Genomic DNA, 21,407 nt, shown 5'->3' with positions numbered 1-21,407 from the left:
TATGATTCTATATGGCATTCAATCCGGCGTTAACATTAAGAACCATCAAAGCGTCTACAGTTATTCTGTCAAATTATTGATTTTTTCGAAACAATAAAATCATCAAAACCAAGAATTTATATCAGTTTGAAGAACCGAATTTATTCTCACCCGGAAAAGCGTATTGTAGAAGTTGATGTCGATCAAAAAATTTGTCTAAAATCGGATCTCATGAGAAATGTTTCAAAATCCACAAAAAGACAGGTGAAATCAGAAAAAATTTGAATTGTTTCATTAGGTACAGAATGGGTTTGCCTACCGATTTTGTAACTCGTGGCACAATTCAAATAATACTTGAATTTGGCGTGACCTCTTTTTCCTTTGAAAAAGTACAAAATCGGGAGGCGAACCGATTCTGTACCTCTAGAAAAAAATAATGCACAGAGCAACGAAAAGTTCAAAATGCAGGAAGATTGGTTGTCACCTGGATTTGAGCAAACTACAACTACACTATCCACACTGTCCCAACTGTCTACACTGTCCAATTTTAATTTGTCCATCTATTTTTTTGTTCAATATCATTTTCAGGTCCATCAAATAAACATTTTCTATAACTTTGACTAATTTCTGGAATATTTACAATTTTTGTACAGAAAATTCAGAAATCTGGTGAAACTGAAATAAATAATACATGGTACAGGAAATCATCAATTCGAGCTATTTCTATACTTGCGAAAAAAATTCTTCAAATTTCAACCGTCTTATATCAAGAATCTGTCAAGTGATAAAATGTTTACCATATTATCACTAACATTTTATCAGTTAACAAATTTTTAATATCTCTTATGGGAGCCGAGGTAAATTAGCCTAAAGTTGAATCTTGATTATTGAAGCGTTTCCCACCTAGTCAATGCTAAACGAGTCTGTTCTCGGTTCCCAGATAAGCTAACAGACTCGTTCTTCAAAGGGTAATTTCCCTTTTCTTTTGGTCCCTCTCCCCCATCGAATTGTACCTGGATTTGCAACCAACAATCACAAATCGCCATCGTCCATCGAACCCACTAATCCTTTTCTTCCAATTCTCTCCATCATCAATGTCGTCAAATTTCAATTTGTGGCGAAAAGAGTGAGTGAGAGAGAGAACGAGAAAATGTGCCATTTCTGTCCCTCCATAGTATCCAATTAGCACTTATTTCTCTTCTTCTTCTTCTTTTCCTATTTTGAAACATTGAAACCTTTTGAGGAAGAAGAAGAAGAAGAAGAAGAAGGGGGAGCTCACAGTGTAATGGACTGCTCCTTCTAGAATAGGGAAAAGGGAAAAGAGTGCAGAAAAAAGAAGAAGAAGGAGAAGAACCCACTAAACAATGTTACATTCTTCCCCCCTTCCTCACCATCTCTCCACCTTTTTAGGACGAGAAGGACCCCCATTATTCATTCGGGTTTTCCTCCTTTTTCTTCTTCTTCTTCTTCTTTTTCGCCCACTCAGTGCTTTTAGGTTAAGCTTCTTCTTCTTCTTTTCCTTTTTTCCTTGTGATGGTACTAGAGCCTTTTTAATTTTGTTTATTGATCAGGTGTAATAAAACGAGGGCAGGACATGAAAGACTCAGAAAAATGCCCCTCACGAGGCCGATCAAATTATCGACAAACGCCCTTTTCGACAAATTTATCGACAAATTTACCGGTAAATTTATCGGAAAATTACCGACAAATTGTCGATAAAAACAACATTTATCGACAATTTGTCGACAAAAATTGCTATTAACCGCAGGAATTACTTGTAAGAAATCGTATCGTTACCATTTTTTCCAAGGACTTCTAGAATGATGGAAGAACTTACCCAGGCAAACTTTATAGGCTATCTGGCTTGGTGGCCCCACTTTCACAACATGAATTTTCTAGGCCACGATTCTTTTTAGCTTAGAAATGATCTGATGTTCACCTGGTGTGTTTTTAGGTCATTTTAACATGGTGGCCTAACTTTNNNCCGTTGNGTTTTCTNNAAGGCCACCATGTAAAAATGGCCTANAAAACATACCAGATGAATATCTGACCATTTCTAGGCCAAAAAAGTTGGTGGCCTAGAAAACTCAATTTACGAAAGTTAGGCCACCATGTTAAAATGGCTTAAAAACACACCATGATAAAATCAAATCATTTTCAGGTCAAAAAGTTTGGTGGCCTAGAAAATTCATGTTGGAAAAATTAGGACACCAGGTCAGATGACCTAGAAAAAAAAAGATGAGATACGATTTTTCACAAGTAATTCCGGCGGTCAATGGCAATTTTTTGCCCCCTTCGACAAATTTATCGACAAAAAAACAACAAATTTATAGACAATTTGTCAACAAAATTTTGTCGATAAATTACTTTCGACAAATTTACCGATAATTTGTCGACAATTGATTGACAAAATTTTATCGTTTTTTATCGACAAATTTATCGATAATTTGTCAAGTAAATTTGTCGACAAAATCGGAAAATTTTTGTCGATAAGGCACACTGGTACTAGATTAGAGGAATTGAGATTCTTGAGAACGATCTCTATACTCTTCGATTCCATGTTCCAGATTTCAGAGTTCCATGAACAATCATAGATTTCGGCGATTCCAGAATTTTAAGATTCCTGGTTTCCAGGATTTTACGATTCCAGGATTTTAATTATTCCAGGATTCCAGGCATTCAAAACCTGAAGATTCTAGGATTCAGAAATTGTGAGATTCTGAGATCCTGAAATTCTGAGATCCTGAGATTCTGAGATTCTGAGATTCAGAGATTCAGAGATTCAGAGATTCTGAGATTCTGAGATTCAGAGATTCTGAGATTCTGAGATTCTGAGATTCAGAGATTCTGAGATTCTGAGATTCTGAGATTCTGAGATTCTGAGATTCTGAGATTCAGAGATTCAGAGATTCTGAGATTCAGAGATTCAGAGATTCTGAGATTCTGAGGTTCAGAGATTCTGAGATTCAGAGATTCTGAAATTCTGAGATTCAGAGATTCTGAGATTCTGAGATTCTGAGATTCTGAGATTCTGAGATTCTGAGATTCTGAGATTCTGAGATTCAGAGATTCAGAGATTCTGAGATTCAGAGATTCAGAGATTCTGAGATTCTGAGGTTCAGAGATTCTGAGATTCAGAGATTCTGAAATTCTGAGATTCAGAGATTCTGAGATTCTGAGATTCTGAGATTCTGAGATTCTGAGATTCTGAGATTCTGAGATTCTGAGATTCTGAGATTCTGAGATTCTGAGATTCTGAGATTCAGAGATTCAGAGATTCTGAGATTCTGAGATTCTGAGATTCTGAGATTCTGAGATTCTGAGATTCTGAGATTCTGAGATTCTGAGATTCTGAGATTCTGAGATTCTGAGATTCTGAGATTCTGAGATTCTGAGATTCTGAGATTCTGAGATTCTGAGGTTCAGAGATTCAGAGATTCTGAGATTCTGAGGTTCAGAGATTCAGAGATTCAGAGATTCTGAAATTCTGAGATTCTGAGATTCAGAGATTCTGAGATTCAGAGATTCAGAGATTCTGAAATTCTGAGATTCAGAGATTCTGAAATTCTGAAATTCTGAGATCCTGAGATTCAGAGATTTTGAGATTCTGAGATTCTGAGTTTCTGAGATTCTCAGATTAGAAGTTTCTGAAATTATGAAATTCTCGGATTTTGAATTTGAAAAAACGTGAGATTTTGAGAGAATCTCAAAATTTAACGAATTTCATTTTTTTGGAACTTATAATTTTTTGGCGTTTTTCAAATTTCTGATATTTCGATTTTTGGAACTTCCAATTAATTTTTGGATGTTCTGATGTTTCGAATGTTTCCAGAATTTCCGAATATCACAATCATACGATTCATGAATTCCAGAAATTTGAAAAAATGGAAATTCCGAAACTTTGAAGTTCGAAAATTCAGAAAATAAGAAGTCACAAAAAACCGATTCATCTTAAATTGGAAAATTTTGAAATTTTCGGAAAAAAATCATGTAATTTCTGAATTTCGAAATTTTGAAAATCTGATATTAAATTTTCTCAAATTCTGATATCATTAACTCCTTCAAATTCTAACTTTCCTCCCGATTTTCTGGAAATTTTTGTAATTCTTCGGAATTTCGAAAATTCAGAAACTCAGTTTTCAAAATCACAAATTTTTAGAATAGCAAAAAATTCCGGAATTTGGTGAAGAAGGTTAGAATTTGAAGGATTTCAGAATTTCCAGAAACCCAAACAAAAATCCAGTCATGACATCATTGAAATGTTCTCCCCAAAAACACAAATAATCCAATATTTTTGGAAGATTTTTTGAACGAAAAAAAACGGAGAAATCAGAAATGCCATTATGTAAATCAAAATGAGGGGGATATTCAGAATTCGAAATTCAGAAGACGTGAATGATGAATTCTTCTTCTGAATACTTCCGAATGAACTGCTGTTTCCGGAAGTATATATATTGTCTGATGGAGGAGCAGAAAAAAGCAGAAAAATGGGGGAAGCAGTTTTTTTTGGGATAAGATATATTTAACGACTAGTAGCCTATTATTATTTCTGCAAGTCGCTGAAATTCTGAAATTCTGAAATTCTAAAATTCCGAAATTCTGAAACTCTGAAATTCTGAAGGATTTTTTTTGAATTCCCAAATTTCTGAATTACCGGATTTCTCGGTTTTCGATTTTCAACTTCTGGGTTTTTTTTTAAATTTCTGCATTTCCTGAATTTCAGTCAAAACTCCCCTGAATTTAAAGATTCTAAATTTTGAGGCTTTCTGAATTGTTCCTACCAATTTCAACAAAAGCATGTCCTTTCCGAAAGTTCTTCGACCTCCCCAAAAAAATCTTTCTTCGCATTAGAGCGAAATTGCATTCTTCAACTCTCCAACTCAAAAACCAACCACTTTCTTTGATTAAAATCGTCTGAAATCTTCTACTCTATAAAATTGACTCTGGCCTTTTTGAAGTGAAAAATAGTCAACTTTGAAGATCTACAAAAGTAGTTCCACATTTTTCGATTGGTCTCAAAATTTGAGAGTGTACTATACAAAAATAGAGCTTCATTTTTGCAATTATAAACTTTTTCGTAAAATTCCAACAAAGTTTGTTTTTTTTCACTTTCTTAGTTACAAACGGTATATCTCTTCAGAATGGAATTTGGCAAAAAAGTTGTCAATTACAAAAATGAAGCACTAATTATGTTTAGTATACTTTGCGATTTTCAGAAAAGTTGAAATAGGCTAAATCACTTTTGTAGGATTTCAAAGTTGTCTACTCCCCTCTTTCCAAGATAAACTGACTCAAAATTGAAGTGTTAACGATTTTCAGATTTTGCAAGGTAAATCTTTATGAATATAGCCTTATGTATTTATTTTTATTCGTTTACCTACTATGTATTTGTTTGTACAGGAGGTACTACCAATTATTGATCTATAAATTATTCAAATCTGGTTTTACCGGAAAACCTTGGCCGCAATCTTATTCATTTCCTTTTTACGTAATCCTTGCATTCGAGGGTTGCAGAATCAGAATCCTCCAAAATTAGGGGTTTCTCGAATTTCGGAGAATTTGAGATATTCAAAAATCTCGAAAACTACCGAAAATAAGATTTTCAAAAAAAAAGTAGTGAGAATCTCAAGTTTTGTTCTGCAATTTCATTCAAAATTTGTCTTTCTAGAAAACTGGAATTTTTGGATTTAATTTTTGAAAAATCAGGGTCTTAGAAGCTGAAGGGTCTCAAAAAAGAATTTCAGAAATTTTCAAAATTTCTGAAATTCTGAAACTCTAAAATTCTGAATTTCTGAATTTCCAAATTTTGGAGATTCTGAAGACCAGAAATCCAGAAATCCAGAAATTCAGAATTTCGGAATCTCAGAATATAAGAATCTTTTCCGAACTTCTAACAATTTTCTGAACAATTTCCGATTTTCGACATCTCCAGATTTTCAGGATCTTCGAAGATTCTTAAAATCCCAAAAAAATTTCCAGATTTAAGAATTCCGTTGCGTCTATTTTTTCTCTCCTCCCGATTTTCAATTCTCTTAATTTCAAGTTTTCATATTTTAGAATTTCAAATTTTCTCTTTTTTTTCCTACAAATCCCCAGATTTCATATTTTTTTCTGCTATTCTTTTTTTGCAAAATATTAAAATCCAAAATTTTGGTTCATATACACTTGTAAAAACAAAAAAATTGTCTTAAATTTTGTCAAAAATACAATTTTTGATATTCCATAATTCGAAATCTAGAAGATCCTGAAATCTGCAAAATGAAAATCAGAATTAAAAAAATATTTGAAATTTTTGGATTTTTTGGAGGTTGCTGCGAATCTTAGAATCGCTCTTCTGAAATGCTAATATTCACCTTTTCTAAACTTTCCAGAAACTTCTCTCCACTTTAAAAAAACGTTTTATTTTTTACTTTTTCCTACTGATCATTAAAAAAATTATTTATCCCCATCTCCATCCACCACTCATTAAACCCTCCATCATCGTTTTCCATTATAATTGAGTGAAATGGCGGTGCCTTCTCTAGCTAGCCGTATATGGTCTTCTCCAAAAGAAGAAACCAAGAACGCTGGCTGGCTGTTTTCAGAGGAGAGAGGCTCTCGGAGCCCGCTACACATTCTAGAAGGCGTGAGCGTCTTCGCGCGCTCACAACGAGAGACGCAGAGACATTTGCGTGTGCGACGAAGAGGGAGAATTATGGCATTATTTGTGTAGAAAGCCCCCGCAACACGGAGAGAAAAGAGAGAGAGAGAGCCCAAATCGATTGGCACAACCCCGCAGCCAGCCAGCAGCACAAAGAGACACAAACACTTTTCTGTCTCGCCCACCCTCCTCACTCTGCACACTCTCTTGCCGCGCGCTCAATGTCAGCGTCTCTTCACTAGCCACACTCTCTCTCTCGTCACCGCAACTCTTTTGCCTAGCAGCGGGGGCCCTTCTGCCGTCGTCGCTTCTTCTTCTTCTTCTTCTTCCTCTTCTTGTGTATGTGCCCCCGAGACAAGTCTCATTTCTGTGTTGAAGAAGAAGAAGAGAACCCGAAATGAATGGCTCGTGTCGAGCGACGCGACGTCTACACACATTCTTCTCTTATCCCCCCCCCCCCCCCCGCTCTCTCCATACATAACCGCTCCTTATAATGGTCCTCTTCTCTTCCCCGGATAATTATCTGATTTTTGAACGACCCCCACCACCCATCAAAAAAGTGAAAAATTTACGATTTTCGCGCGCGTCACTCATTGAAAGTGCGCTCTAGCGAACCTGGTGATTTGAATTGCCCGATTTGAATTTGATGCGGGAAAAACGGCGGCGGTGACTACAACATGTCATTATAATTTTGTCTAGACATCGTCTCTGGAATTAGGGAGAAAAATTTTTCAACCTAATTTTCAAAACTTAAAATTTTAAAAAAAAATTTGATCTACCAAAAAAAAATTTTCACCGGCAAATTTTCACACAATTTTTTCCCATTTTTCCCTTCATTTTTCTATCGATTTTGTGGCTCATTTTGGGCGTTTTCAAGCCTATTTTAGACCGATTTTAAGCTAGTTTTAAGCCCAAATTTTTTGATTGAGCTTTTGCGAAATTTACGTTTCTCACTTCTCCTAGGCGCCCTCCGTTAGTTCGTCTTCTTCTTCCCCCCTTCTTCGTCTTCATCTAATATTTTCCATAAAGTGGTGTTTTCTTCTTTCCCCCTCTACATCTGTTCCTTCTCTGAGTCTCCAACACTTCTCTAGCCGTCTAGCCCTCTTCCAGAGCAAACTGTTTTCTTCTTCTTTTGTACAAAAATCGATTCTGATGCGCCAACAACACGCCAGCCAACTTTCTTGGTTACCCGCCTTGTTATCTACGCCTTGCGACCTTATCTCTTTCTTGGTGGTCCGTGGCGCAGCGGCTTACGCGCGCGCCCTTGGCGCAAGAGGCCGCGAGTTCGATTTCCCTGGCCGGCAGTTTTAATTTAAATTATCCCCAAAAAATTTTTTATTTTTATAAATATAAATATATATCCACAAAGGAGTCTTTAAAAAAAAGAGAAGAGAGTGGGGGCGGTCGGCGGCTTAGGGCCAGGGATTGAGTAAATAGATACGATATAGACACCTTTTCTTCTTCTTCTTCGTTTTTTGTCGCTCCTCAAAAAGAAAGAGGGAAAATTGAGGATTTTTGCGACGACCCGGGATATTTAACCTTGATTTTTTTGTTGATCTTTTTTTAGCCTAACTTTTCCTCTTCCATATTTCCTGTTCCATATTTTTGGTGCCAAAAATTGCTTCCAGTTTCTACCGTAGCCTGTAAAATGTAACACAAGTCGCTTTCCCTCTCTAAACGGTGCCAATTAGGCTCTTCCATCTTTTTGAGAAGAGACTGTCTTCCCCTTCTTCTTCCCCAAAAATGGAGTACCACGAGGATGACAGTGCCCCCCCCCCTCACACGCTATGATTTTTTCCAGAATTCCTTCTTCTTCCCCTTAATACCCTCTTCTTCTTCTTCTTCTCCGTATGTCACACCCATCAGCATCCCCACATATGCTCTCAAGATGCTCTTTTCTTCTTCTTCTTCTTTTTTTTGTGAAAATGGATCGAGATGATGTGCATATGTTTTTTTTTCCGTCTCTGTGTATGTGACACATCGTTTTCCCGATTTTCGATTTTTTCGAAAGTTCTCGATCCCTGATTTATTCCGTCTGTTATAGCCTTGTCTTTGAGGACACCGGGGGTTTCTAGGCCACCAAAGTTTTGATCAACAGATCAGTGGTTCCTAGATCTTCTGAAAAGTTTTTTCTAGACATTTAGGGATTTTCTAGGCCCCCTTCGAGGTCTCTACTAGATCAGCAGGGACCAGAGACTTGCAATTTCTAGGCCACATGCCTTAAGAACCCCAGACTTGGGATTTTGATGTTCCAGGCCTTTCGGAAGGCCATTTGGAGCCAAACTCTTTTTTCTTGATACCTAGGTCGTCTAAGAGGTTTCCAGGCCACCAAATCTTTTGAAGCAGAGACGTGATTAGGGATTTCTAGGCCACCGCGGTTTTGGTCTCCAGTTTCTAGGCCATCAAGTCTTCCGGAGCAAAAAATCCGCAATTTTTGGGTTCTAGGCCTTCTAGGGGGGTTTCTAGGCCACCAAATCATTTTCAGTCGAATTCTGCGATTTTGTATTTTTCGGCCCCACCTAAGAGATTTCTAGGCCATTCTCAAAGATCTCTCTAGAAGAAGAAAAAACTTTCATCGATTTCATTTTTTATTTGTCTTTGATGTCTACTTGTTCCTTTTCTTTTTATTTTCCTTCTTCTTCTTCTCCTGCCTATACGTGTTGACCAAGAAAATGGGGGGAAAATCGAAGAAATCCGTATCTCCCCCTCCCCCCCCCCCCCCTCGAGCCAATGCATTTTTGATGAAGAATTGTGAGCCAACGGCCCCCACGGAGCATTTTTCAACCTTTCCGACTAAAAGAGTCTCGAAAGTTCCGGTTTACAATTTTTCAGCTTTTGAAGCCTTTGAATTTTTGAATTTCGCGCCGAATAATTTTTTTTTCATAAATTGGGAAATCCCAAAAAGCGTCGACTATCGTTCGTGTTCCTTCGCTGCTGTGCCTTCTGATGATGATCATGATTTAAAATTCGAATTGACACGCGACGCGCAGCGGCGGCGGAGGGGTCTGTCCCTCTAGTCCCTCTGGGGAGCTCGCGGAGCACACATGCACACACAGAGGGGTCCCGGCTTGCACATTCTGCCACACAGAGGGCCTTCCTTCTTCTTATTTTCCGTGTCGTTTCTCTCTGTGCCCATGACCTTCTCTCCTCCGCTCCCCGCTAGGCTAGCCTCCTCTCTCTCTCTCTCTCTCTCTCTCTCTCTCTTTTCTCTGCTCACACTCTCTCGCGTGCTCTCCGACGTCGTCTAGTTCTTCTCCGTTAGACGAGAGCGGTCCTCGGAAAAGATGGCGTCGTCGACGACGACGTCTTCTTCTTTTCCCGTTTGCCCGCCTTCTTCTTCTTCTTCTGCAAATTATCCCTGCGTCTTTAGAGAAGAGGGGGACCTTTGACCTAGAATTGGCTAACAGGTGTTTCTTCTATTCCATTACGGTACCCTCTTTTTTACCTGCACATCTAACTTGGCAGTTGAGAAGCAGGTGGAATGTGGAAGGGGTACTGTACAGCCTGCAGATCTTAATTCTTTTTATTTTAAATCAGCTGCATTTTTCCTTGGCTTTTCAATTTCAGAATCTTGGAATCTGGGATTCTCGGAATTTCAGGATCCTAGAACCTAAGAATCCTAGGATCCTGGAGTCTTGGAATCTTAAAATCTAAGAATCCAAGAATTCGAACCTTAAATTTTAAGGATCTAAAAATCTAAGCATTCCGGGATTCTAGAATTTCAAGATACTGAAATCTAAGAAACTTGGAATCTTGGAATCTTGGAATCTAAGAATTTGAGAATCATAGAATTCTGGAATCTTGAAGTCTAGTGATCTGGGATTCTAGAAATCTAAAAATCTCAAATTTTTCAAAATTATGGATTTTGAAATTTTTGATCTACCTGTATTTCAATTTCCGCGCGGCGCTCTTTTTGTCCTCAAGGCCGCCAGAAATTGAAATTTTCGGAAAAATCGGAGTAACCCCTAGCTACTCCTTTTCTTCTAAAAAAATTCATCAACATTTGTCATCATCATCCCCCCCCCCCCCCCAATATATATTATATGTCTTCTTCTTTTTTTTCCTTCCCATTACCCAAAAACTCTTCTTCTTCTTCTTCTTTTCCAACTAAGGGGGACCGCCCCGAGAAGAAGAAAAGAATAAGAAGAGCACATCCTTTTTGCATTCCAAGACTTTTTTTTCTTCTTTTCTCTCTCTCTCTCTCTCTCTCTCTCATTCTCTCTCTTTTATGTTACTTTACTTTTTTTCTAGAAATTCTTGTCATGCTTCATTGCTCCAAAAAATTTTTTATTTCTTCTTTTTTTTGTATATAACTTTTTACCTTTTTTACGGATGTGACGTGTGGCCGAATTTGGGATTTCTAGGCCATCAATTACAAATTTATTTGTAGCTCTGCGCTACGGCCGATTCTAGAAGAGGCAGAGCACACAGAAGACGAAGTGAGAAGAAGGGTGGGTGGTGTGTCTGCTCTCCTTCTCCCCTCTCTTCCCACTTGTGAGGACCAACAACACAAAACTACAGTAGTCGAGAGCAATCACATCTACAGTAGTCGCCACCTACAGTAACCCAATCGACCCTAAACCCGCACAGCAATCATGGGTTGTACAATGTCACAGGAAGAGCGAGCCGCGCTCGAGCGGTCTCGAATGATTGAGAAAAATCTGAAAGAGGACGGAATGCAAGCGGCAAAGGACATCAAATTGTTGCTTCTCGGTGCTGGAGAGTCTGGAAAATCGACAATTGTCAAACAGATGAAGTGAGTCTTTTTTTTAAAGAGTTTCCTAGGCCACCAAACTAGAAATGTACAAGAAACAACAGCGTTGCACTTTGAGCTCAATTATCTCGATTTCTGTGGAAGCTGTCAAAAAGTAATTAACTAGCGAAATGTTTCTGATAAAACTTTAACATTTTATTTTTTGACAACGTTTTGATATCTCTTATAGGAATCGAGATAATCGAGCTCAAAGTTGCCAGTCGGTAAAGTGCGTTCGTGTATCTCAACCTACATCTGCACTTTGAGCTTAATTATCTCGATTCCTATAAAAGGTCTAACAAAATTGTTAATTAATAAAATGTAGGTGATGATATGATAAACATTTTATCAGTTGACCAATTTTTAATATCCTTTAAGGGAACCGAGATAATTGAGCTCAAAGTGCAATAGACTAGAAAACTAGGAAATTTGGATTTTTCGACCGAATTTTTAAATTTTAATTGTCCAGGCCAGCCAAAACGATTTAAAAAAAGTATCTTTATTCTCCTTTCCAGGCCTTTTTACCACTCCAATTTTTTCAAAATTTTAAAAATTTTATTAACTAAAATTTTCAACTGTAGAATCGAAAAATATGAAAAATTTGTGACAAAACCCAACAAAAACGAAACCTCTACGACAATTTTGAGCCGAGTTAAGGTCATTTGAAAAAAACTTTGCGAGAGAGAGAGAGTGAGAGACACGGAGAAACGAGAGAATCTCGCTGTCTGCGTCTCTCATGCTCAATACTACGAACGCTCATAACTTGGCTCAAAATAGTCGTAGAAAATTGGTTTTTGCACAGATTGGTGTAGAAAATTCAGAATTTTCAGATTTTGACAAAATTCTAGAAAAACTGTATTCTTAAGAAAAAAAAATATATGAAAAATCAAAGGAAATAGTAGGGAACAAAGTATGAAAACTGAATGCAAAGAATCCAAAAATTTGCGTACTTCAAAAAATCCAACATACTTTGTTTCAGAATTATCCACGAGTCTGGATTCACAGCCGAAGACTACAAACAGTACAAGCCGGTCGTCTACAGTAATACCGTTCAATCGCTGGTCGCTATTCTTCGTGCCATGAGCAATTTAGGCGTTTCATTTGGAGCCGGCGAACGAGAGGTAGGATATTGGAGAATTTTGAAAAGTTAACATTTTAAAACAAAATCTGACAATTTCAAAAAACCTGGTTGTCATTGAATTTGGATTATTTTCTAACTGATAGTGAGATACGGTAGTTTTGGAAAATCAGTTTTTTGTGCAACCACCCATTCTAGAAATTTCCATTCATTCATTTCTTCTACATTTTTCTTCCTTCTCCTTTCTCCTCTTTTTTTCCAACTCATTCTGCTCCATTTCAATTCCCTCAGGAGCTTCTGACGACGTCGCCGTCAGAAGACGTTGAGTTGGAGCAGAAGGAGAAAAAATGGAATAAGAAGAAGAAGAAGAACCTCTGCGAAATCAGAACTAAAAGTAGTTGAGGAAAGAATGAGGGATTTTAGAATTTTTGAGATTTTGAGATTTTGAGATTTTGGAATTTTGAAATTCTAAAAATCCGAGTGTTGGAATTTTTTCAATTTCTGGTTTTTTTTCAGATTTTGGAAGTTTCGGAAAACCTTTATTTTCCCAAGACATTTATCTGTCATTTTCGAACTCCCCTAAATTTATTCAATTTCTATTTTTGAGCTGAAAATTGACCTGAAAACAAAATTGCCCCCATGAAATTTGAGACACATTTTTTTCCTTCGGAACTGAGAATGGACAATTTAGGGAAAAAAGAAAACTGGATCGAATTTCGAGTTTTAAATTGGGCAGAATTTGTTTTTCCCTAGAACAAGAGGGATCTGACTTTAAAATTGCCGTATCTTGGTTCAAAATTGTAATTTTTAAACTTTATCCAAATTTTTGAAAATAGCACTTCAAGGGCTTTCGAATGAGTATAATCATGACACACTTTCGAAGAATTGTTTTTTTAAATTTGATCTATGCGCCTTTAAACCCAATTTCTTTTCCAGGTAGACGCAAAATTAGTAATGGACGTTGTTGCTCGAATGGAAGACACGGAACCATTCTCCGAGGAGCTTCTTTCATCGATGAAACGACTGTGGAGCGATGCTGGTGTACAGGACTGCTTCTCGAGGAGCAACGAGTATCAATTGAACGATTCGGCTAAATAGTGAGTTTCAGTTTAAAACAGAAAAAAAATTGGATCAAAACTCTGAAAAAATCGAGTTTCTACGATGATTTTGAGCCGAGTTATGCGCGTTCGAAGAGTCATTGTATGCGCGAGGGGGAGGAGACGCAGAGAAACGAGAGAGTCTCGCTGCTTGCGTCTCTCATGCGCAATACTTCAAACGCTCACAACTCTGCTCAAAATCATCATAGAAACTTGGTTCTTTTGCTGAATTGAATAGAAAACTGTGGATTTTCATAATTTCATTAAAATAACAACAACTATTTCTTTGTTCTTCAGTTTCCTCGACGATCTAGAACGATTAGGTGAGGCGTCGTATCAGCCAACGGAACAGGATATTCTTCGAACTCGTGTCAAAACCACTGGTATTGTTGAAGTTCACTTCACATTTAAGAATCTCAATTTCAAGTGAGTTTTTGCGTTTTCAATGAAAAGGGAATTTGAAGTTCCAGAAATCTGAATATCTGGAGTTTCCGAATTCGAGAGCATTAAAAACAAAATTTTGAAAAATATGAATTTCAAATTTCAGAAAACTGAAAGATGAAAGAAACTGGAAATTTAGAAGGTTTAAAAATTTTTTAAGATTTTGTATTTTGACACTTCAGACTCTAAAAGCGACTGTTTTTTTTTTCAAAAAAACTTTTCTTTTCCAGATTGTTCGATGTGGGAGGTCAGCGATCGGAAAGGAAGAAGTGGATTCACTGTTTTGAAGACGTCACTGCCATCATTTTCTGCGTTGCCATGTCTGAATACGATCAAGTGTTGCATGAGGATGAGACGACGGTTTGTTTTTGTCGTTTCGTTACTCTGGTGGCCAAGGATTTTTATAGGTCACCGTAGAACTTGTATTAGAAGAACCCCCACTTTGACCCATTTTATCTTGGTTCAATCAGAAGATATTTAAAAGATGTCAACTCATAAAATGTTTATCATTCGATCATAAACAATTTGTCAGTTGACCATTTTTTTGATATCTTTGATAAGAACCGAGATAATTTGGCTCAAAGTTAAGGAGGGCGCAGCTAGAGTTGGTGATCGCCTGCGTCTCTCTCTTAACTTTGACCCAGTTTATCTCGGTTTTTGTAAAAGATAACAAAACATGCTCAACTGATAAAATATTGCTGATATTATGATAAACATTTTACCAGTTGACCATTTTTTGATATCTTTTACAGGAACCAAGATAAACATGATAAAAAAAACAGGGTTGTGGATTCTAACGTTCATAGGCAGTTAAATTTCGAGTCGGCTCCAATTATTCAAAAAAAAAGTTTCAGAACCGAATGCACGAATCGCTGAAGCTGTTTGATTCGATTTGCAACAACAAATGGTTCACCGACACGTCGATCATTTTGTTCCTGAACAAGAAGGATTTGTTTGAGGAGAAAATCAAGAAGAGCCCACTGACGATTTGCTTCCCAGAGTATTCAGGTAAAGTTTTAAAGAAGGGAATTTTTTTGGAATTAAAAAAAGTGGTGCTTTTGAAATTTGCAACGGTTCCGATTATCAAAAGTTTTGCGATTCTGAACTTCAAGATTTTTGATTTTTCGAAAGTTTTGGAATTTTCGAAATTCTGGAACTCAACTATTCTGGAATTTCGGAATTTTGGGAGCTGAACGGTTCTGAATTTTTGGATTCTGGACACCTAATTTCAAAGAACTCAAACTTCGAGTTTTCCAGATTTCGGAAGCTTAGAACACAACTTTGTTTAACTTGTTGTTCCCCAAATTCACTTTTTGAAAAAGTTTCAGGACGACAAGACTATCACGAAGCATCCGCCTACATTCAAGCACAATTTGAGGCCAAGAACAAGTCGGCGAATAAGGTAAAAATTGTTTTTTTTTCTTTTTGGAATCGAAAAAATTGCTTTTGGATCTGCTAACTTTGACTTAATTTATCTAGGCTCTTGTTGAAGATATCAAAAAGTCGTCAACTGATAAAAGATTTATCATGTTATTGAAAATATTTTATCATTTAATATCTTTTTGATATCGTTTACAGGAAACGAGATATATAGGCTTAAAGTTGACAGCTGCTGCTTCGGCGTAGCTCAGAACGACCTGCTAACTTCAAACCCGTATAGCGCATTTTCTGTAAAAGATATCAAAAAGTGTTAAACTGATTAAATGCTTATCATAATATCAGTAACATTTTGTTAATTGACAATGTATTGTATATATCATTCACAGTAACTGATATAAATTGGGTCAAACTTCAAGGCGGTTATCATTTCTAATAACATTCACCAGATTCTGTATGTGCGTATGTATGTAGCGCACCTTATCATCCATTCAAAGTTGACCGATCAAGCTGAAACCTGGACAGATAGATCACAATTGTGTCTTAGTTAATGCCAGAACGTTTGGTTTTTCGAAATTTTGATTTTTAAGTCTTCTGGAGACGTTCCTTGGTTTCACCACACAAAAGGGTGTTGGGCTGAAAGGAGATGATGGAGAGCGACCGGAGGCCAGGAGATCCAGCCCCGAAAGGGCGTAAATCGACTGATTTTTAAAAATTCAGAAAATTGCTGAAGCCATCCAATTTTTGGAATTTTCGAACAAAGTTTAAAAAAAATTCAAACTATTCTTATTTTCCAGGAAATCTACTGTCACATGACATGCGCCACCGACACGACCAACATTCAATTCGTTTTCGACGCCGTCACTGACGTCATCATTGCCAACAATCTACGTGGATGTGGATTGTACTAAAGAGAACTGTTTTGGCGGGAATTTGCAAATTTTTACTATTCCAAAAATTTTCATTTTTCCACGCTACCTATTTTTTGCCCTAAACTCCCCCACCCCAAAAAACTGTGTGTATCTTTTGCTTCTTTCTTCTTTTTTCAAGAAATTGTTCTTTTTAAAAATATTTTTTGTTTGGAAAAAAATCTCTTTCTTCTCTAATCGCTCTCATTCACTCTTTATCTCTCCCTAATCCCTATCTGTCTTTTTTTTCCAATCCACCGAGTATATGCATCTATAAAAAAACCATAAATATAAATAATTCTCTTTTTCCTGAGAGCTTCCTCTTCTTCTTCTTTTTTCACCAATTTATCCGTGGAGCGTACTTACACAATACCCACTGAAATGTTCTTCAAAAAATCTGAAAACCCAGCCCCTTCTCCCCCTAAAAAAATTTAGGATCACTTTTTTGTCCTCTCTCTCTTATTTATTTGATATCTATCGTAACACACCTATTTATTTAGGCCCCGCCCACTTGGCCCTCACTCCGTGTAGTAGCCCCGCCCACAAAACAAAATTTCAGTTTTTTCCCCCGAAACATCTATAAAAAAACCATAAATATCTCCGCCCACAATCCCAAATCCCAAATCCCCGAATCCCCCCTTGAAAGGTCTCTAAATACGCTTTGCCTTCTCTCTTTCTCTTTTTCTCTCTTCCCACTCTCTTCCCTCTCACTCTCTCACCCTCTCTCTCTTTTTCCCCTAGTCACAGTTCTTTTTTTTTTTTTTTTGATTTTTAATTTTGTTTTTTTTCAAATCCTCCTCCTCCTCCTCATCTCCCTTCTTCCATCTTTCCCTCCTCTCTCGAAATAATATATATGGCAGCTTTCTTTTTTTTTTTCTAAATTTTGTTCATTTCCCCTTTTTCATACTCTATAAAAATTTTTTTTCTTATTTTTGTGTGAATTTTTTAAATTGGAAAAATCCAGAATCCAAAAATAAATTTCCAACTCTCAGATTCTAGGAATTCAAAAATTCGTATATCCAGAAATTAAAGGTGGGGGGACAGGAGATTTTTCGTAGTTTTTTTGTAGCTAGAGTATGCATTCTACCCTCACGGTGTACAACGCTTAATGTCACTCTGCGTACAGCTGTCGTCTTCGCCTTTATGTATGCAATCGGGCGTGCGCTTTCTCTTTGCCCGCGTGGCTCAGTCGGTTGCGGCGCCGCACCCTCAATCATCGCCCTCACAAGTTCAACTCCTCGAGGGGCATCTTTGAACGGAATTTCGAGAACATTATTTTTTTAATGTCCCCCCACCTTTAAGAATTTTGGAACAACCGGAAGTTAAGAATCTCAAAAGAATTTGTAAATTCAGAATTTCCGAATTTCTTGAATTTTGGCGTTCTGAACTTTCGAAATTCCGGAATTTTGAGATTTTGGAATTCTGAATTTCAGAAATCCAAAAATTCAAAAGTTCGAAAATTCATCATTTCCAAATTCAGAAATTTAGAAATTCAGGAATTGAGGAATCCTTAATTTTGGAATTTCAAATATTCAGAAAAATGGGAACTTCGGAAATTCAGAAACTCGGAAATTCAGATATTTAGAAATTAAAAAATTCAGGTATTCATTCCAAATTTGCCGAAATCGGAACATTTTTCAAAATTTGGAAAGTTCGAAAAATTAGAACTTCAGAAATTCAAAAATTCAGAACTTCAGAAGTTCCGAGATTCAGAAGTTCCGAGATTCAGAAGTTCCGAGATTCAGAAGTTCCGAGATTCAGAAGTTCCGAGATTCAGAAGTTCCGAGATTCAGAAATTAAACGAAATGAATTTCAAAGTTTCTCAGATTCAGAAAAAAATCTCACAATCCAAAAAAATTGAACTCCCGGAAATCCGAAAAACAAGAAATCAGAATATCAAAAATTCAGAAATTCAGAAATGCAAAATTTCAAAAATTAGAAGTTTTAAAATTTTCGGAATTCAGGAATTTAAAAATTCATAATTTCCGAATTTCCAAAATTCTGAAACTTTCTTTTTCTTTTATAACCACGGAAAATGAGTAGTTTCCGAGAATTGTTTCCTGTATTCTTGAATTTCTCTGCTTGTTTTTTTTCTAGGTTACACATGACAAAAAAACAAAAATTCCGTGAATTCCAACCAACAAAGTCTTTATTTTTAAATTGAAATAGGTGGACTTTAAATCAAAAATCCACAACATTTATTTGATTTATTTCTGATCGTGTTTTATAATTTTCCTTGGAACAAACGGTAACAATAAAAAATGGGAAACGCGTTCTCCTGTACGCAATTTTCGAAGAAATACAATTTTTAAAAAATCCGAATTTCAGGCAAGCAGAAGAAGAAGAAGAAGACGGGCGAGTCACCAAAAAAGCCATCACAAGCAAATAATAATAATAATCGGAGGAAATCGAAAAAGAAGCCCAAACAAATCGTTCTTGACAAGGACCGAAAAATTATTCAAAAAGATAAAGAGTTATATCAGGTAAGACGAAAATTTGAATTTTGAAAAAATCCCAAATTCGGCCACCAGATATATACCGTAAAACCTGTATTAGAAGGGCCCCTTCTATAGAAGGGCCCTTGTAATAGAAGGGCCCACGGGGGGTACCTTGGAACAATAGAAGCGCCGGCCCTTCTAATACAGGTTTTACGGTATTGCAGGTTTTTTTTGCTTTTGAAATTTGTAAATCATCAATTTCAAAATTCAAAATTCGAAAAAGTCGATTTTGAGCCAGAATTCAAATATTGGTGACCTAGGAAACCACATCTAGGCCACCAGTCTCAAAAATTTGAATTTCGACTTTTTTGGTTCAATCATTTTGAATTTTTGAGATTTTGAGGTTCTGAAATTCCGAGATTCTGAAATTCTGAATTTCTGAATTTCTGAATTTCTGAACATTTAAAATTCTGAAATTCTCGAAATTCTGAAATTCTGAAATTCTGAAATTCTGAAATTCTGAATTTCTGAATTTCTGAATTTCTGAATTTCTGAATTTCTGAATTTCCGAAACTCTGAAATTCTGAAATTCCGAAATTCTGAATTTCTGAATTTCTGAATTTCTGAATTTCTGAAACTCTGAAATTCTGAAATTCCGAAATTCTGAAATTCTGAAGTTCTGCAAATTCAAAACCCAGAACCTCTCTAGGTCTTGTGACATTTTTTCAAATCCCCAAGCCCCCCACTTTAAGTCAAGATACAAACATTCCGAAATTGGTGGTCTAGAAAACCTCAAACCTAAAAATTCCAGTCCCCCTTCATATTCAGGTCGTCTTCGATGCCGAAGGATTCAGTGTCCACGATTTGGCACTTCTTGGTCAGAAAAACTCGGCCGACACGTGTGTCAAACAAGAACTGGTGAGTATGGCCTAGGATTTTCTAGGCCATATTTTTGAACTTTTTCAGAAACCAAAAAAGATGGGTCGAGTGAATATAATACCAGATATAATACCATTTTTGACACAAAATCCTGCAAAATCACCAAAATCCAATAAGAAAGCGACGTTGGAAGAATCGAAGGAAGAGTTTGAAATCACTGAAATTCTGGATTATATCGATGATTTGTATTTACAATTATGTGAGTTTCTCTGTCTGTCTGTGTGTCATGATCGTTTATCTTCAGTGGATCCGGATCGAACAATAATGGATGATCGAAGGGATAGCACGTCGAACACCGAGAATGCTAGCTCTAAATAATTTAAAACTTTTTTTCTGAAAACCTTTTTTGTTGGATTTAATAAAGATTTTCTGGAAATGCGACACTTTTTTTTTTGATTGATTTTTTTCGGATTCTCAGAATATCAGAATATTGGAATCTCAGAATCTCCAACTTTCGGAATCTCGGAATTTCGAATCTCAGAATTTCAGAATTTCAGAATTTCAGAATTTTAGAATTCCATAATTATAAAAATTCAGAATTCAGAACATTGGGAGTTCGAAATTTCATAATCTCAGAATATCAGAATTTTGGAACTTCCGAATTCGGGAACTCTGAAATTCTCTGAAGTTCAGAAGTTCGAAAATTCGGAAAGTCATGATTTCTGAGTTTTCGAATTTTTGAAGTTTCATAATTTCAGAACCTCCGAATTTTAGAACTTCAGAATTGCTACCAGAATATCAGAATTTCAGAACTTCAGAATTTCGGAAATTCAGAAATTCAGAAATTCAGAAATTCAGAAATTCAGAACATTGGGAATTCAGAATTTCATAATCTCAGAATATCAGAAATTCAGAACTTCAGAAGTTCTGGAATTCAGAAACTCTGGATTTTAGAAATCCAGAATATCCGAATTTTGGATATTAGAAACTTTAGAAATTCAGGAAATCCAAACTTTTGAATTTCAGAATATCCGGATTTCCAAAATTCGGAAATTCGAAATGTTAAAATTTTTTGGATTCTCAGTATTTCAGAGAACTCTGTTTTTCTCAAATTCCAATAAAAATCCAATTAACACCGTTAAAAAATTGTCGATTATCAATTATATGATTTTTTGAAACTAGGATTTTTAGTTTTTGCCATAATTTATGATTTTTCTGAATTTTCTCATTTCCTCCAAAACAAACAGAATTTTCTCATTTCCTCCAAAACATTGTTTCACCTTTCCTCTTCACTCTTATCTCTTCATGACAAAGTAAAGTATATGTTGTCCCTCACTCATCAACCTATCTATCATCTAGTAACTTCACACCCAACTTTACCTCCGCCAACGGGACAAGAAAAAGAAGATTAGTCACCTGGTGTATATCTCCTACAGTGACGTCATCAGAGAACTTCTCATTTTTACGCGAATATATTTTTGCTCTTCGACTTTTGAAACTTGTCAATTTGATTGGAATGATTTTGATGATCTTGAGACATCTGTTGGAAAACTACCGCAAACTTGTCGGAAGCTTTTCGGAGTTTTTTTCTGGGGCGAGAGAATGCATTTCTGGTGTACAGTACTCGGTGTTCGCCATATATGAATCATCAGTATCTAGCGCCGCCGTAGCTCAGCTGGTAGCGACACGGCACCCCAACAGTGGGCTTAACTTTGACGTCCTACAAAACTACTCCAAATGTATTCGATTTGTCTGAAAATTTCAGAGTATACTAAACAAAAATCGTGCTTCAATTTTGCAGCGGACAACTTTTTCGC

The 21,407-nt window shown here is 36.5% G+C and overlaps 2 protein-coding genes across 2 annotated transcripts; both read left to right on the top strand.

Moving 5' to 3' along the window:
- Nucleotides 1-11,214: 11,214 nt before the first annotated feature.
- On the top strand, nt 11,215-16,276 carry Cbr-goa-1 (the record flags this gene model as incomplete). The annotated part of the gene is made up of 8 exons (XM_045241102.1): nt 11,215-11,375; nt 12,352-12,493; nt 13,387-13,547; nt 13,845-13,973; nt 14,149-14,185; nt 14,843-14,996; nt 15,317-15,390; nt 16,163-16,276. The coding sequence occupies 8 exons, from the start codon at nt 11,215-11,217 to the stop codon at nt 16,274-16,276; spliced, it is 972 nt and encodes a 323-aa protein (XP_045091399.1).
- A 2,258-nt stretch (nt 16,277-18,534) lies between these two features.
- Nucleotides 18,535-19,968, top strand: CBG24697 (the record flags this gene model as incomplete). The annotated part of the gene is made up of 5 exons (XM_045241101.1): nt 18,535-18,553; nt 18,602-18,756; nt 19,540-19,629; nt 19,678-19,849; nt 19,895-19,968. 5 exons carry the CDS (start codon nt 18,535-18,537, stop codon nt 19,966-19,968), a joined length of 510 nt encoding a protein of 169 aa, XP_045091398.1.
- Between the last annotated feature and the right edge of the window lie 1,439 nt (nt 19,969-21,407).

Source organism: Caenorhabditis briggsae, assembly GCF_000004555.2.
Source record: "Caenorhabditis briggsae AF16 supercontig from assembly CB4, cb25.NA_205, whole genome shotgun sequence".
In the NCBI taxonomy this organism is placed as follows: Eukaryota; Metazoa; Nematoda; class Chromadorea; order Rhabditida; family Rhabditidae; genus Caenorhabditis; species Caenorhabditis briggsae.
Note: the sequence above shows the minus strand (reverse complement) of the source record. Positions and strands in the feature narration are given on the sequence as shown.